The sequence below is a fragment of the Rhinopithecus roxellana genome, chromosome 2 (assembly GCF_007565055.1).
Source record: "Rhinopithecus roxellana isolate Shanxi Qingling chromosome 2, ASM756505v1, whole genome shotgun sequence".
NCBI lineage: Eukaryota > Metazoa > Chordata > Mammalia > Primates > Cercopithecidae > Rhinopithecus > Rhinopithecus roxellana.
Window position 1 is genome coordinate 176,536,066 of NC_044550.1, and position 17,033 is coordinate 176,553,098.

General features: G+C 38.6%; 1 protein-coding gene and 1 pseudogene across 1 annotated transcript; one reads left to right on the forward strand and one right to left on the reverse strand.

The window, feature by feature from the left end:
- Nucleotides 1-483: 483 nt before the first annotated feature.
- Nucleotides 484-16,238, reverse strand: LOC104663103 (annotated as a pseudogene).
- Nucleotides 16,236-16,644, forward strand: LOC104663104 (40S ribosomal protein S17-like). Its single transcript, XM_010364240.2, has one exon. The coding sequence runs from the start codon at nt 16,237-16,239 to the stop codon at nt 16,642-16,644; it is 408 nt and encodes a 135-aa protein (XP_010362542.2). The 5' UTR covers nt 16,236.
- Nucleotides 16,645-17,033: the final 389 nt, after the last annotated feature.

A 17,033-nucleotide genomic window follows, 5' to 3' on the forward strand; every position in this document is an offset into this window, starting at 1 on the left:
ATGTGGAAAGCTGCTTGCTTAGAGGTACTGTTCACACTGGAGAATTTGTCATCTCATTAAAATCTCCACTTTTCATTACTGGGTCTCTGTCTTGCTCTCTGAAGATGCATAGGTAGAGGAGGCGGTGGGGGAGTGGGGGAATGCAGCCAGAGCCAGGGCAGCAGGCACTACCTACAGCACTAGTCTTTTGGAAAAAAACACATGGCGCTTGCATCAGTGGCTTATGTGGTCTAACTGTCTGCACTATGACTGTCAGTCCACTGAATGAGCTGGGAGGTATCCGCGATTTGGTGTGTATTATTGGAAGATAGCTCTGGTGGGTCATGGATAGGTTAGAACCAATCCAGTTCAGGCCCTGTCTCAGACTTGTATCTTATGTGAACTCAAAAAATAAAAAAACACTTCTACCTCCATCTCACCCCCATCCCTGACTATATTCAGGGAAAGACTCCCCCAGGAATGGCCAGCCAGGCCTGCAGCAGATTAGATCTTTTCCCAGTACTGCTCAGTGTGTGGAATTTCAGCCACCACTTCGATTCAATTCCATAGTGATCTTGTCCTCTGAGGATTTTGAAAAAGTTATTGTCACAGATAATGGCCTTCAGCCCCATCCATGTCCCTGTAAAGAACAATACCTTGTTCACTTTTATGGCTGTATGGTATTCCATGGTGTATATGTACCACATTTTCTTTATCCAGTCTATCGTTGATAGACATATAAGTGGAAGTTAAATGATGAGAACACATGGACACATAGAGGGGAAAACACCCACGGGGGACTGTTGCAGGGAAGAGAGTGGGAGAAGGGAGGAGATCAGGAAAAATAACTAATGGGTACTAGGCTTAATATCTGAGTGTTGAAATAATCGACACAACAAACCTCCATGACACAAGTGTACCTATGTAACAAACCTGCACGTGTACCCCTGAACTTAAAATAAAATTTAAAAAATAAGGAAGCTATTATTACCCAGTCCCTGTTCCGGGATTTGCAACCAGTCAGTAGGACATGCTGTCCTCTACTTTGCAGCCCAGGATGCAGATGGCATGGCCTCCATCATCTTGGTGTTCTTTGAACTTGTACAGCAGGAAATCCGAATACACAGAGAAGGCTTCCTCCACTGGGTCATTTTTGCAGATCTTGGCCATGATGTCCTTTGTGCTGTTGGAGATACGGTAAGAACTGCATCCATAGTGCTTGCCCTCTTTGTAGATCTGGCCAGGTTTGCAGGTCTTGCTGCACTTGGGGGAGTCTCCTTTCCCCACATATGGAGCCATGGATGTGATGCTCACAGGGAAGGAGGGATGGGGAAAGGTCCGCAACCTACATGAGAGTCATAGATGCCACCAGAAACCAGGCCTTTTCTTGTCCAGAAGTTCCAAGCTTCATTGGTATAACCACCATTGCAGCCGTCCCCACACCAACAGGTGAGCTTGTCCTCCGTGGAAACCTCTATATGACTCCCTCCCCTGCCCCCTGTTGGGGTGGATGCAGATCCAGTCAGAGATGGCTTTCAAAGCCCCCAAAGCCCAGCAAAAGCCATAGGAGCCCTGGTCTCTGATCTCTCTGAGGTCAGTCTGGCCACTGTTACTGTGGATCAAAGCTTTCAGGCAGATTTATGTCTTAGAAAACTGAACTCTCTGGGGCAGCTTGGATCTGCCCAGCTTGGATCTGCCTGTACCACACGGCCTCCTCAGGTAGCTCATTCCATTCTGTGGAAGTTGTGCCCGGCCTGCTGCGTAGTGTTTGGTTTGTTGATATAGTTGACTAGCTGTTCGGACAAGGGGTGGAAATAGGGTCTGCTTCCTGCACTGGCCAGCACCAGCAGGCAGCAGAGGGAGGTCAAGAGCCACCTTAAGTCTGAAGATGGATCCTGGATCAACATTTCTGAGTACATAGATTCATCAAGATGAATGTACCTCAGCTACATTCTCCTCTGACAGAAGGTACTGTGGGATCAGTTTTTCCAGCATACCAAAAGGTGCAAGGTCTTCCTTTGAACCCAACAGTGTTTGCTTTTTAGTGGGTGTGGAGGTCTCTGTTAGGTCAGGTAGAGGAATGTGGGGCGTGGGTTATAATCCTTCTCCTGGCACAAGCCTGTTAACTTCCTCAGTCAGTGCAGAAGTCTAGGTGCAGGGCGTGTCCTCCTTTTCCATATGCCCCATCTGATCGTCCATTCTCTACTCTTGCATTTTTAATTTATTTCTCAGCCAGTTTATTATGGGTTCCCAGAAATGCTACTAATTTTCGTACATTGATTTTGTATCCTGTAATTTTAATACATTTGTTAACCAGATCTAATAGTTTTTTGGTGGAATTTTTATTTTTTTCTAGATGGAGGATCGTATCATCAGCAAAGAGGGTCAATTTGACTTTGTCTTTTCCAATTTGGACGCCGTGTGTGTGTGTGTGTGTGTGTGTGTGTGTGTGTGTGTGTGTATTTTCCTCCTGCCTGGTTGCCCTGGCTAGGACTTCCAGTATTATGTTGAGTAGGAGTGATGAAAGCAGGCATTCTTGTCTTGTTTCATTTCTTTGAGAAAAGGCTTTCAGCTTTCACCCATTCAGTTTGATGTCAGCTGTGGTTTTGTCATACATGGTCTTTATTGGATTGAGGTATGTACCTTTAATACCTAGTTTGTTGAGGGTTTTTATCATAAAAGGAGGTTGGACTTTATCAAGTGCTTTCTCTGCATCTATTGAGATTATTATATGTCTTTTGTTCTTCATTCTGTTAATGTGACATATCACATTTATTGATTGAGGTAAGTTGAATCATCTTTGCCTCCCTGGGATAAATCCCACATTATGATGGTATATTATTGTTTTCATGTACTATTGGATTCTGTTTCCTAGTATTTTGTTGAACATTTTTGCATCTAAGTTTATCAGGATATTTTCTTGCCTGTAGGTTTTTTTTTTTCTTTATTTTTATTGTGTCCTTGTCTGGCTTTAGTATTGGGGCAACGTTTGCTTCACAGGATGAGTTGGGAAGAATTCACTCATCTTCAATTTCCTGGAATAGTTTGAGGGTAATTGGTGTAACTTCTTTTTTGAAAGTTTGTTTATGTAGACTTGTTCACAGTAGTCTTTGATTAACTTTTATATTTCTGTGTTATCAGTTGTAATGTCTTCTTTTACATTTTGCTTTTGTTTATTTTGGCCTTCTCTCTTCTTTTTTCTTGGTTAACCTAGCAACTGGTTTATCGATTTTCTTTATATTTTCAAAAGAAACAATTTTTCATTTTACGAATTCTTTGTATTTGAGTCACTATTTTGTTTAGTTTCACTCTGATTTTTTTTTTTTTTTTTTTTTTTTTTTTTTTAGTGTGGCTTTGATTTGTTCTTGCTTCTCTATTTTCTTGAGGCACATTGTTAGATTGCTTATTTCAAATGTTTCTATTTTTTGGTGCAGGCATGTATTGCTATAAACTTCCTTCTTAGCCCTGTTTTTGCTGTATTTTATAGGTTTTGTATTTTGTGTTTTGATTTTCATTTGTTTCAAGACTTTTTTTTCATATTTTTCTTAATTTCTTCCTTGACCAAATTGCCATTCAAGAGCACGTTGTTTAATTTCCATGCATGTGTACAATTTCCCAAGTTATTTTTATTGATTTATAGTTTTATTCCATTGTAGTTTGAGAAGACACTTGATATGATTTTAATTTTTAAAAATAAGAACTAAAAATGAAGATATTTTGTGTCCTAACATATGATCTGTCTTGGAGAGTGCTCCGTGTGCTGATGATAAAAATGTGTATTCTGTAGTTATTGAATAAAATGTTCTGTAAATGTCTTTTAGGTCCATTTGGTTTAGTGTGTAGTGTAATTCTAAAATTTCTTTGTTAATTTTCTCTCTAGATTGTCTGTCTAATGCTGAAAATGGGGTGTTGAAGTCCCCAACTATTATTGTATTGGAGTCGTTGACTCCCTTAAGATCTAATAATGTTTCCTTTATTTATCTGGGTGCTCCTTTGCTGGGTGCATAGATTTTCAGAATGGTCATAGCCTCTTGCTGAATTGATCCTTTTATCATCACATAGAATCATCTTTTTTGTCTCATTTTACTGTTTTTGATGTCAAGTTTGTTTTATTTGATGTAAGTATATCTACTCTGGCTCACTTTGTGTTTCCATTAACATGGAATTTTAAAAATATCCCTTTATTTTTAGTTTGTGCATCTTTAAAAGTGATATGAGTTTCTTATAGGCAGCATATAATCCTGTCATTGATATGGTGTGACTCTGTGTCCCCACCCAAATTTCATCTTGAATTTTAATCCCCACATGTCAAGGGAGGAGCCTGGTGGGAGGTGATTAAATGATGGAGGCAGTTTTCCGTATGCTGTTCTCATGATAGTGAGTGAGTTCTCACAAGATCTGATGGTTTTACGTGTTGGGCAGTTCCTCCTTCACATGCTCTCTCTCTCCCACTGCCTTGTGAAGAAGGTGTCTGCTTTCCCTTCCACTATGATTCTAAGTTTCCTGAGGCTTTTCCAGCCATGCAGGATTCTTTCCTTTATAAATTACCCAGTCTCAGGGAAGTTCTATACAGCAGTGTGAAAATGGACAAATACAGTCATTTTTTATCCATTCAGTCTATATCTGTTAATCAGAAGTTTCATTCATTTATATTCAAGATTGTTGTTAATATGAGATTGGCATTGGGTGCCAGGGTAGTGTATTTCTGACATTGTATTAATTAATTTCTGGTTGTTTTGTATATATTTTTTCTTCTCTTTCTCTCTTATTGTTTAGCATTGTGGTTTAGTGGTTTTCTACAGTGGCAATATTTGAGTCTTTTCTCTTATTTGTGTTTTCTCTACCAGTTGATTTTACATTTGTGTGTGTTTTCATGATGATAGGTGTCAATCTTTCGCTTCCAGGTATAGGATTCCATTAAGCACTTGTAGTGCTGATGTAATGGTGATGAATTTTCTGCACTTTTGCTTTTACAGGAATGACGTTATTTCTCCTTCATTTATGAAGGATAACTTTGCTAGGTACAATATCCTTTGCTGACAGCTTTGTTTTGTTTCTTATATAACTTATATCATGTCATTCTCTCTTAGCCTGTAAAATTTCTGCTGAGAAATCTGCTATTAGTCTGCTATTAGTTTCTTCATAAGTGACTAAATGCTTTCCTCCTGCTGTTTGTAGAATTCTTTGTCTTTCATGTTTGACAGTTTGACTATAATGTGCAATGGAGAAAAACTTTATGAATTTTATCTATTTGGATATCATTTAGCCTGCTATATCTGAATGTCAAATTATCTTGCTAGACTTGGGAAGTTTTTATCTATTATTTCATTAAATTGGTTTTCTAACCCGTTTGTTTATTCTTCACCTTCTGGGACACTGAATATTTGAATATTTTGCGGCTTTATGGTGTCCTACATGTAAATACTCTTTGCTCATTCTTTTTTATTCTTTTGTCTTTAGTTTCACCTGAGTGGTTTGTTTCAAAAGAACTGTTTTCACATTCTCTATGATTATTTATTCTGCTTAGTCTATTGTTGATGCTTTTGAATGCATTTTTGTGTTTTGTTTAATGAATTCTCCAGTTCCATATTTTTAAAAGATATCTATATTTTTGGTAAATATCTTATTCATATCCTATTTTTTTTTTTAGTTTATTTGTATTGTTTTTCAGCATTCTTTTGTATCTCACTCTGCTTCTTTAACACCAATATTTCTGATTCTTTTTCCAGGATTTTACACATTTCTTTTGGATTGGGATATGTCGGTGGAGAATTATTGTGCTTCTCTAGAAATGACATACTTCCTTGTTTTTTCGTCTTTCGTGTGTATTCACATTGATATCTGTGCATCTGGTTTATCAGTCTTTTGTTCCAATATTTTTTTCTGAATTGGCTTTTGTATGGGAGGACATTTTCCTGAAGATGAGTCTATGGTGTTGGTTGAGTAGAACATGTTGGCTTTGATTCTGGGTGTACTTTGTAGTGCAGTCTCTATATGATTTATTTGGCTGCAAACAGCATCATATGATGTCTTTGTGAGTTACCTGGTGGCTTAGGGTTGGTTGGTTGTTAGTAGAGTCTATGGTGAAGTTGCTGGGAACTAGGATGCCAGGTGGGCCAGTTTTGGGACCCCAGTGGTGGCAGCCATGTGCGTGCCTGTCATTGGGTGTCAGGGTGGTGTATGCTGGCACTTGTGTTAGCAGGTCCAGAGAGGCCAATTCTAAGGTACCAAGGTGGCTTGCTCAATTGCCAGAAAAAACAGTGGTGGGCCAAGCACCTGAAAGGGTTCTTGGGTCTCTGGGAAGCAGGTGTGGTGTGGGCAATCACAATAGCAGTGTTGGGACAACCCTCTGGGACCCAAATTGTCCATGCTGGTGTTGGTGATGGCTGTGACAGGCTGGGAGGGCCAGTCCTTAGACCTACTGGTGGTCCATGCAGGTGAGTACCAGATGTGGTGATAGCAACTGTTTGGGTAAACCCAACTCCAGTCACTGGAAGGAGTATTCAGGTGCCAAGAGTGGACTAAGCTGGTTGTCTCTAGGCTCCCAGATGTCTTGCTCAGGTATTGTGAGGGAGGAGCTAGACAGCTAGATTGAGTGGATTTCTCCTTACCCATTCCTCCCCACTTCCTAGTGGTGTATGCAGGAGCTGGCTGTGGTATGTAGGGCAGAGAAATCTCCAGGCCCTTTGGCAGAATGCTCAGATGTGGGCAGCAGTAGCAACACTGAAACTCTGCCACTGGGAAATGCAGGGTTGCTTTAAGCAGAAGAAGCTATAGGCAGTGGTTTGGTGTGGGGGAAGGGCATATTCCTGCTTATACTTGAGCTCTCAGTAGACTACAGGGGTGGCAGAAGTTGTAGGCAGTAGAATTTGTCCTAGGGCATATGAAAATCTTTGGCTGCCTCTCTGTTGGGAGAGGCAGGGTTGCTGCTGGTGGTTCCCACCTCACTCCTTGCAGTTGCAGCTGTGGGCAGGAAATGTCAATGAGGCTCCAGAAATGTGAAGTGCAGGGACTCTTGGGCCAAGGTAGGATGCAGTCTGATGGTGACTGGGCTCTCAAGATGGCATCATGCTGTAGTTTCTTTTGTTTTCTTTTTTTCTTTCTTTCTTTCTTTTTTTTTTTTTTTTTTTTTTTTTTTTTTTTTTTTTTTTTTTTGAGACAGAGTCTTGCTCTGTCACCCAGGCTGGAGTGCAGTGGCACGATCTTGAATCACTGCAACCGCTGCCTTCCGGGTTCAAGCAATTCTCCTGCCTCAGCCTCCTGAGTAGCTGGGATTACAGGTGCGCACCGCCATGCCCAGCTAACTTTTGTATTGTTTTTGGTAGAGACGGGGTTTCACCATGCTGAACAGGCTGGTCTTGAGCTCCCGACCTTGTGACCTGCCTGCCTCAACCTCCCAAAGTTCTGGGATTACAGGCATGAGCCACTACGTCCAGCTCATGCTGTAGCTTCTTAAGGCTCAGGGGTTTGTTGGACCTGTTGTGAGCTCTCTCTGAGGCAATGTCATTGATGGTCTCCAGGCAACTCCCTATGTTAATCTCAGGTCTCTTGAGGGTACAGGACCTCTCTCATGGCTACAATTGCAGGAGTCCACAGTGAGAATTTGGACCACTGGGGCCTCTCCCTTACCATTTTTCTGCATTCTCTAATGCAGAGAACCTCTGAACCTGGAGAAGCTAAATTCTCCAGGTTCTCAGCCAATCCCGGCCTTGCAGGGATGCCTTGCTTCCCTTTGCTTCTTTGCTTTTGATGTTTCCTGTCACTTCTATGTTAAATTCTAACATTCTATGATAAATGATCTATTCAAAGTACAATTACCTACTCATTATTTTGGTTCTTTGCAGAAGAAGCAAGTACCAGATACAGTTAGTCACCTTGAGGCTCTCTCACCTAGGAAACACAGTTAATAAAGGTAAACCAAACAAAAAGAAGAAAAATCTAAACAACACAAAAGAGGACACTAAAGTAAAGGGGAAAATACCAAATCATCATCAGCATCATGAAATAAAGCAAAACAATCACAAAACTACTTAGGACAGAAATAAAATGGTCAAAATTTATCACTTATCAAAATAAATAATAATATACATACATATTAAAGGTGAAAAGGATCATCAGAGTTAATGAATAAACCAAATATATATACTATTTCAAGACAGATATAAAAACGTAGAAGCACGGAAAGGTTGAACATTTTTTTTAAAAAAAAGAAAAAAAAAAATGCCACCTTTCTCGGTCTTTGCAGACATATTCCACGCTAGGGAACTTCTTTACTAAGTAATAGGACATGTTCTGAAACTTTGGAGCAGCTAATAAGAAAAGCTTAAGGTCTTCTCAGGTCTTTTCTGAAAAATTTGTCCTGTCTGGACATACTTGTGGCTTTTCTAATACCTTGTACATATGGTTGCTTTTAATTATCCCGGAACTCCCAAAGAGCCTCATCGGTGCCACTCACTCCTTGTGACTTTAGATGGTCTAATGTATATCTCCACCAACCATATCTTTTCTCGCATATCTGTGGATCTTCTTTTCCCTGCAGTTTTTACGAACAAAACCCATTGCATTCAACCACTTTCTGCTACCTGATCTCTGAGAGAGGCAAAACATACACCAGTCCTTTAAGCATCACCAAGACAAATGAGAACTTTGCCAATAATGTCCCCTATGCTGCCTCCAGTTCAAGGATGGAAACTGGGAACTGGGCTTCTATGTCTTTCAGACAAAGACCACACTGTATAGAGAAACGGGTAGGGCAAAAGTGAGTGAAAATACCATAAATTTTCCTCCTATTTTGAATGTGGCTTTCTCTTGATTGGCCATTCCTTTGGTTGCTGTGTATCTCTGACTGTTTTCCAGAGCTCCCACTAGGTGGCTTTGCTATGGATCTTGTACTGTCTTCCAGAGCTCCCACAAGGCAGCTGGCTCATATATTAGCCAGCTTTTGCTTGCTGTTTGATTTCCCTGTTGAGGGGAAAGGGCTTGGAGCTTTCTAGTTTGCCATTTTTAATCTGGTCCTTCTAACATGTAAGTTTTATAAGTGAAGGGAATTGGATTGTTTTATCACCACTGTACACTCAGTCCCCAGAGTAATGTCTGTAAATAGTGGACATGTTATAACTATTAATTGAGCACATTCTCAACTTTCTGCCTTATATCTAATCATAACATCAACTTATTTTATTTGCTTTTCAATAATTTAATAAACAATTTTAAAAACAACTAATCTACTCTGTCAGTTAGTCCTATGAATCAGGAATTATATATATATTTCGATATTGATGGTATTAAGAGAAATACTGTAAGAAGAAAGTACCACAGAGATAAGCATGGATTGTGCCTTAAAGAATTATGTGTAGCATAAAAATTGGTTATATTTTGTTCTGTAAGAGGTGGAAAGCTATTAAACATTTTTAACCAAAATAATGACATCCTCACACTGCTGGTAGTTGTTGATTGGCATTGCCAGGAAAGTATTAAAAATATCAATTTACTCAGAATTTCTGCAAGTATAATATATATGTTACCCATATATCCAGGGAATCTAATAATAAATTTACTTTAGAAAAACATGTTTCTGCAAGAAGAATTTTAGCTGTATAAAACAGGAGGATTTGAGCTTAATTACAATATTCTTCCAAAGATTCAGAAAAAAGAAATAAACTTGATACTCATTTGTTAACTCTGGCTTTCTTATTATTAATATTTGCACGGAATATTTTGCCTAATCTTTTACTTGTAACTTATCTGGGTCTTGTATTTAAATTATTTGTATTCCTTCAAATATTTCTGGGCTTTGTTCTGGAATGGAGTTGAGTTACTTAAAAGCAATTCGAACCTTTCAAGGCATATTTTTAAAATAATTTCAACTTTTATTGTAGGTTCAGTGGGTACATGTGCAGGTTTGTTACATGGGTATATTGTGTGATGCTGAGGTCTTGGGGCATGAATCTAGTCACGTAGGTGGTGAGCATAGTGTCCAATAGACAGTTTTTCAGCCCATGTCCTCCTCCTTTCCTCCCCGCTCTAGTAGTCCGTAACATCTACGGTTCCCATATTTATGTTCATGTGTACTCAATGTTTAGTTCTCACTTATAAGTGAGAACATGGAGTATTTGGTTTTCCATTTCTACCTTATTCCATTTAAAATTATGGCCTCCAGCTGCATCCATGTTGCTATGAAGGACGTGAATTTGCAAAGGACATGAACAGACACTTCTGAAAAGAAGACACACAAGCAGCCAACAAATATGTGAAAAAAAAAATGCTCATTATCACTAATCATTGGAGACATGCAAATCAAAACCACAATACGATACCATCTTGTACCAGTCAAGACACATTTTTAACCTTGTTTACGGGAGTTCAGGATAGCTTTTCATCTAGGACTCACATGGCCCCATTAGAGAGTCTTTAATATTTTGTAGACTCAACCTTGTGTATTAAAAGCTCTTTTCATTTTGGCTGGTGGGAATGTGAATGATCTTTGACCCTGTATAATTTACAGGGAATACTCTACTTGATATTATATAAATTCCAGGGATTTTTCTATGTCTGGTAGTGTTTTCCTGAACTCAGTACTCAGCTGTAGACTTGAGGGAAACACTGCATGTCTCCACAGTTCTCTCTTTCCTCCCTCTGTTTGGTCTCTGGCCTGTGAATTCTAGTCCTCTTGATTTCCCTGAACTCTGAAGTTCCTCAACCAAGAAATACAGCTAGCCTCTATTTGAGTTTCTTGTGTTTTTTCCTAGAAACTGCCTATGGTCAGTAAGATGGAGCGATCATATGATTCCACTTGTGTGGAATTTTTCTCTCAGTTCTCAGTGCCATGCCTTGCATGTGATCCAAAATCTAAGAACATTAACTTCAGGTATTTTATCTATTTTTTTTTTTTTTTTTTTTAATTCTTTAAGGTGGAAGAGTAAACTTGGTCCCTGACACTTTATCATGATAAGAGGTGGCAAGTTCAGGAAAGCTTATAATTGGCAAATGGTATATGAGAAAGATAGAGACTGATTTGAAAATGTTTAGGAAGAGAAATCAATAAAAATCGATTGTTTAATCTGATATAGCGGCCGGGCGCAGTGGCTCAAGCCTGTAATCCCAGCACTTTGGGAGGCTGAGACGGGTGGATCGCGAGGTCAGGAGATCGAGACCAACCTAGCTAACACGGCGAAACCCCGTCTCTACTAAAAAATACAAAAAACTAGCCGGGCGAGTTGGCGGGCGCCTGTAGTCCCAGCTACTTGGGAGGCTGAAGCAGGAGAATGGCGTAAACCCGGGAGGCGGAGCTTGCAGTGAGCTGAGATCCGGCCACTGCACTCCAGCCTGGGCGACAGAGCGAGACTCCGTCTCAAAACAAAACAAAACAAAAAACAACAAACAAACAAACAAACAAAAAATCTGATATAGGTTGTGAGAGTAGGAAAACAACCTAGACCAACCAATTTGTTACACTTTACACGGTCAATAGTTCTTGTCCTTTTCTTTAACTCTCTCTGTTTCCTATTGCCCAGTATTCTGTTTATTCTCTACCTTTTATTTGACATGGATGTATACAAGCATTCCACCAATTATTTATTTTACATGTAAGTCTGCCCTCCAACATGCACCTCTAGGCCACAATTATATCTAATCAACCTTTGAATATATTTTGATAAATTAATATTATAGGCTATTTTCACTGTATATTGTAATAGGAAAAACATATCCACTGAGACAACATATTGACCATATTAATGAACTAGGACATTTTATGTGATAGAAAAATCTCCTACTGTTCTCTATCATTTTCAATATATACATTTGAGAATAAATTTATATTCTTGGGATGAATTCCGAATATACAAAATAGCCACTTATTGATTTGGGTATGAAACTGTTATTTGAAATCAAACATTGAGGCCTATTGATATTGCAATAAGGAGGGTCTTATCTTGTTGTACAAATATAAATTAAAATTTAAAAGATGTCTTCTACCTACTTAAATTATTGAATTTTAGGATACCACTATAGGGATATTAAGGAACAGAAATAGAAACACATAGAGAAAAAATAATTTTTAATTGATTTATAAAACATTTTTCTCAGTATGAAAATCTTCCTGGCCGGGCACGGTGCCTCACACCTGTAATCCCAGCACTTTGGGAGGCCGAGGCAGGTGGATCACGAGGTCAGGAGATCGAGACTATCCTGGCTAACACAGTGAAGCCCTGTCTCTACTAAAAATAAAAAATAAAAAAAATAAAAAAAATTAGTTGGGCATGGTGGCAGGTGCCTGTAGTCCCAGTAACTCAGGAGGCTGAGGCAGGAGAATGGTGTGAACCCAGAAGGCGGAGCTTGCAATGAGCTGAGATCACACCACTGCACTCCAGCCTGGGCGACAGAGTGAGACTCTGTCTCAAAAAAAAAAAAAAAAAAAAAAAAAAAAAAAATCTTCCTGAAAGTGGAATAACACTTTTCCAAATTCTGTTATCCAAGGATGAAATAAATTCCAGGTGGGACTAAGATGTGAAAATACAATGGTGAATGGTTATTTGTTATGAATTGACAAATGTTGATTTGTATTTGTAACAAAAGTTGTTTTCAAATGTAATTAATCTTAGAAAATTAGTGTCTGATTTTATATTCTACCCTAAATACATATTTAAATCTTATTCTTCATAAAGAATGATTAAGTAGGGAACAAATATGAGCTTTGCCTCCCAACTTGAAATTCTTGATCTTTTCATGCATATATTTAAAAAATGTTAAGTTTTTCTTTCAGGTTAACAAATAGATGGAATGGCATCTTATTCAGTGATAACATGTGAGTGTTTTATTGCTAAGGAAATGGAATGCTACCCTGGTTGCCTTCCAAAACCCCAAATTTGGGAGCACTTATTATGTCCAGTACTGACAAGGTAGAAAATAAGAACACTCGGACTTAGAAACAAGGAAAAAGGAAAAATAAATAAATAAATAAAAATAAACTCTCATACTGGTATAGTACTCTAATGAGCTGCAGAACTCCGTGCTGACTTCAGATGCCACCAGAATTAGAAACTAGACATTGCCTACACCTCTGTTTAAAAAAAAAAAAAAAAAATTCTGAAGACTGACTACAACTAAATATGCTTTGCTTTCAACCTTCTCTTTCATAAACAGAGAAGGTATCATTTACACATAATTAGGTAATGCAATAATGATTTTGAGATAGGGCTTGCTCAGGTTAGCATTTTCTGAATTGATTATTTACATTTTTGCCTGAATTTTCATTGCCATATAAATTATCAAAGTAAACAACATATGAAAGATTTCTAAACTTAAAGATAATAAACTGTAAGAACTTGAACTAGCACACTGCTCATTCACTACATTTTCTATGTGAAAAAAAGTATGTGAAAACATAAATTGAATATAGATTACTTACATGTGACTAGAGAGAATTGTTACAGATCGCATGTATGTGTCCTTCCACAATTCATGTGTTGAAATCCTAACCCTCAGTGGAATGGAATTAGGACAGAGACCTTTTGGGAGGTAACTAGGTCATGAGGGTGGAGCCTTTACAATGGGATTAGTGCTCTTATAAGAAAACTATTACAGCAAGTAAGGGAGTGTTATTTCTGATTTCTTCTCTCCATCCTGTGAAGATACAATGAGTATCTGTGAAGAAAGAACAGAGCCCTCACCTGACACTGAATCTGCCAGCACTTTGATCTTGAACTTCCCAGCTGCCAATGATGGAGGAAATAAATCTTTGTGAAGTCAAACATAGCATATTGTATTTGTTTGTTATAGCAACCCAAACAGCTGAGTGCAATAATTATTGATTTTGAGGTAAACGTGTATGTCTATATATGTCTGCATGTATATAAATGTGTTTATGTATTGATATCACACAATTATTCACACTACGACTTGGATACCCAGCAACAATGTAGCTTTTTTATTTTGTCTATAACTATTATAGACATCCTTACCTTCCATACATAGAAAGAATAATCTCACAATCTCATCAACTAACATTAGCCTGGCTATAATAACATAAATAGTCACTTTAAGTAATGTTCAGCCTCTCTAAGTAAACATGCTTGATCTTTAATAGTTCTCCTCATGTCCTGCACCTCTCTAAGATAGTTCTTTCACATCTAGTGTTTGGGTGAGGCTCTGTAACTTGGTGGTGTTTGAGAAGAGTCCTTAGATCCTCTATAACGTTTTCTTGTTTCACTAATCTTAAAGGTAACATTCCTTATTCAGTAGCTCACTATATGTTTTGCTAGCATTTGGAGATTTAGTTAGGAGGAGATATGATCATGTCTTGTTTAGATTTGTCAGAGCCCATGGTTTCGAATTCACCCACTCTCATTTATGAGGTAGTTGGCTTCAGGGACTCTATTATATCTGCTAGTGACTCACATTGGTGCCGAAGGTAGCCCAGGAAAACTAATTATCTCTGTGACCACGCTGAACGTTCTGGCTTATTTGGAATGACCTCATACTGGTCCATCCAGAGAAACATTCATCCCACAGCTGCACATTTTTATCAAGATAAATTCTATTGAGCGAGCACAGTGGCTCATGCCTGTAACCCCAGCACTTTGGGAGGCCAAGGTGTGTGGATCTCAAGGTCAAGAGATCGAGACCATCCTGGCTAACATGATGAAACCTCGTTGCTACTAAAAATATAAAAATTAGCTGGGTGTGGAAGCGCATGCCTGTAGTCCCAGCTATTTGGGAGGTCAAGGAGAATCACTTGAACCTGGGAGGTGAAGGTTGCAGTGAGCTGAGATTGCACCACTGCACTCCAGCCTGGCAACAGAGGGAGAGTCTGAAAAAAAAAAATTATATTTAAGACACCTCAATTATATGATATTTTAAATTATTTTAATCCTCAAATATTGATAAACCTGAGTGTCTGATTTACTCTACTCTTGTCTATCAATTCACTTCTGATATCCTTTTAGCTTTCATAATACCTCCATTTTTAATAATTAAAATACTGAATGGGCGCAGTGGCTCACGCCTGTAATCCCAGCACTTTGGGAGGCTGAGGCAGACGGATCACAAGGTCAGGAGATTGAGACCATCCTGGCTAACACAGTGAAACCCCGTCTCTACTAAAAATACAAAAAAATTAGCTGAGCGTGGTGGCGGGTGCCTGTAGTCCCTGCTACTCAGGAGGCTGAGGCAGAGAATTGCTTGAACTTGGGAGACGGAGCTTGCAGTGAGCTGAGATCTTACCACTTCACTCCAGCCTGGGCAACACAGCAAGATTCCATCTGAAAAAAATAGTAATAATAATAATACATAATCTAAAATATTATTTTTTGCAAGAATTTTTATTGCCATATATTATCCATTTACTCTGATTTGATAATTTAATAATTTTAATAATTAAATTTAGAATTTGACAATTGTACTATTTTAAACTTTCATAATACCCCTCTCTATTTCTAATTATTAGATGTATAATGGAATGTACATTAAACTTTCCAGATAATGTAATGCGTGAAACTTTTAGAACTGTCCCTATAATGCAATGCCTCATGACTTAAAGCAACAGTAGTCATAGTCTACACTAGGGAGAAAATTCTATTATTGCAGTTGTACTCATTTTCTAATGTTCTGTAACAAATCACTGCAACTTAGAACCGTAACGTAATACCCATCTATTATCTCACAGTGCTGTAGGTCCAGGCATGGCATGGCTCATTTCTTTCATCAGAGTTTCAAAAGGCTAGAATCAAAGTGGCAGAGGGCCTATGTTCTCGTCTGCAGCTCAGGGTCTACTTCCAAGTTCACAGAGTTTGGTAAGTTTCAGTTCTTTGCAATTGTAAGATTGAAGTTTCTGCAGGTGTAAGACTGTTTTTAACTGTCAGTCAGAGGATGTTCTGATCTTCCTGAAGTTGCTTATGTTCCTTATCATATGACTTTTTTCATGTTCAGAACCAACCTAGGAAAATATCCTTCATGTTGATCTTCTTTCATGCTTCAAATCTCTTTGCTAAGCAGAACTCAGTCAATTTTAAGGACACACCTGATTAGGTCAGGTCCACTCAAGAGAATCTTCATTCTTTAAGTCAACCGTGTTAAAATAACGTAATCAAAGGACTGACTACGCCATTACATATAGTTCTTAGCCACACTCAACAGACAATGGTAACTGAGGGTTATTATAGAATTATACTCTAATAGTCAATCATCATGACCTTTAATATGTCTAAACAAAAGTTAAAAGAATTTAGGAAATAGCTCTTTTACCAAGGACCCGCCAACATGGGCCGCATTCGCACCAAAACCATGAAGAAGGCGGCCCGGGTCATCATAGAGAAGTACTACACGCGCCTGGACAACCACTTCCACACGAACAAGCGCGTGTGCGAGGAGAGCGCCATTATCCCCAGCAAGAAGCTCCGCAACAAAATAGCAGGCTACGTCACGCATCTGATGAAGCGGATTCAGAGAAGCCCTGTAAGAGGTATCTCCATCAAACTTCAGGAGGAGGAGAGAGAAAGGAGAGACAATTACGTTCCTGAGGTCTCAGCCCTGGATCAGGAGATAATTGAGGTGGATCCTGACACTAAGGAAATGCTGAAGCTTTTGGACTTCGGCAGTCTGTCCAACCTGCAGGTCATTCAGCCTACAGTTGCGATGAATTTCAAAATGCCTTGGGAACCTGTTTGAATTTTTTCTGCAGTGCTATATTATTTTCAATAAATCTGGGACAACAGCAAAAATAAAAAAAAAAAAGAATTTAGGAAATATATTTTCCTCTCTTAAGAATGGCTGTTTTTCCAATCTATAATCTTATTGCCTGATCTTATTTTTAATGTCAGAAGCTGAATATTAGTAACTTTATTATTTTTTTCTGATGTTGTGCTTGTACTTGTGTTTTTAACTTCTCTCCCAAAATATCCACATGGGTTACTCCCTCACTTTATTCTGGTATATGATCAATTTCCAATTTATAAGAAATATTGTTCTTGATCTCGTAATATTAACAGCATCATGAACTCAATTCTACATTTCTAACTTTTAAAAAATATATACCACTTACACGTTATATAATTTAT

Coding starts and splice junctions, on each gene's coding strand:
- LOC104663104 (XM_010364240.2), top strand. CDS start 16,237: ATGGGCCGCATTCGCACCAAAACCATGAAGAAGGCGGCCCGGGTCATC.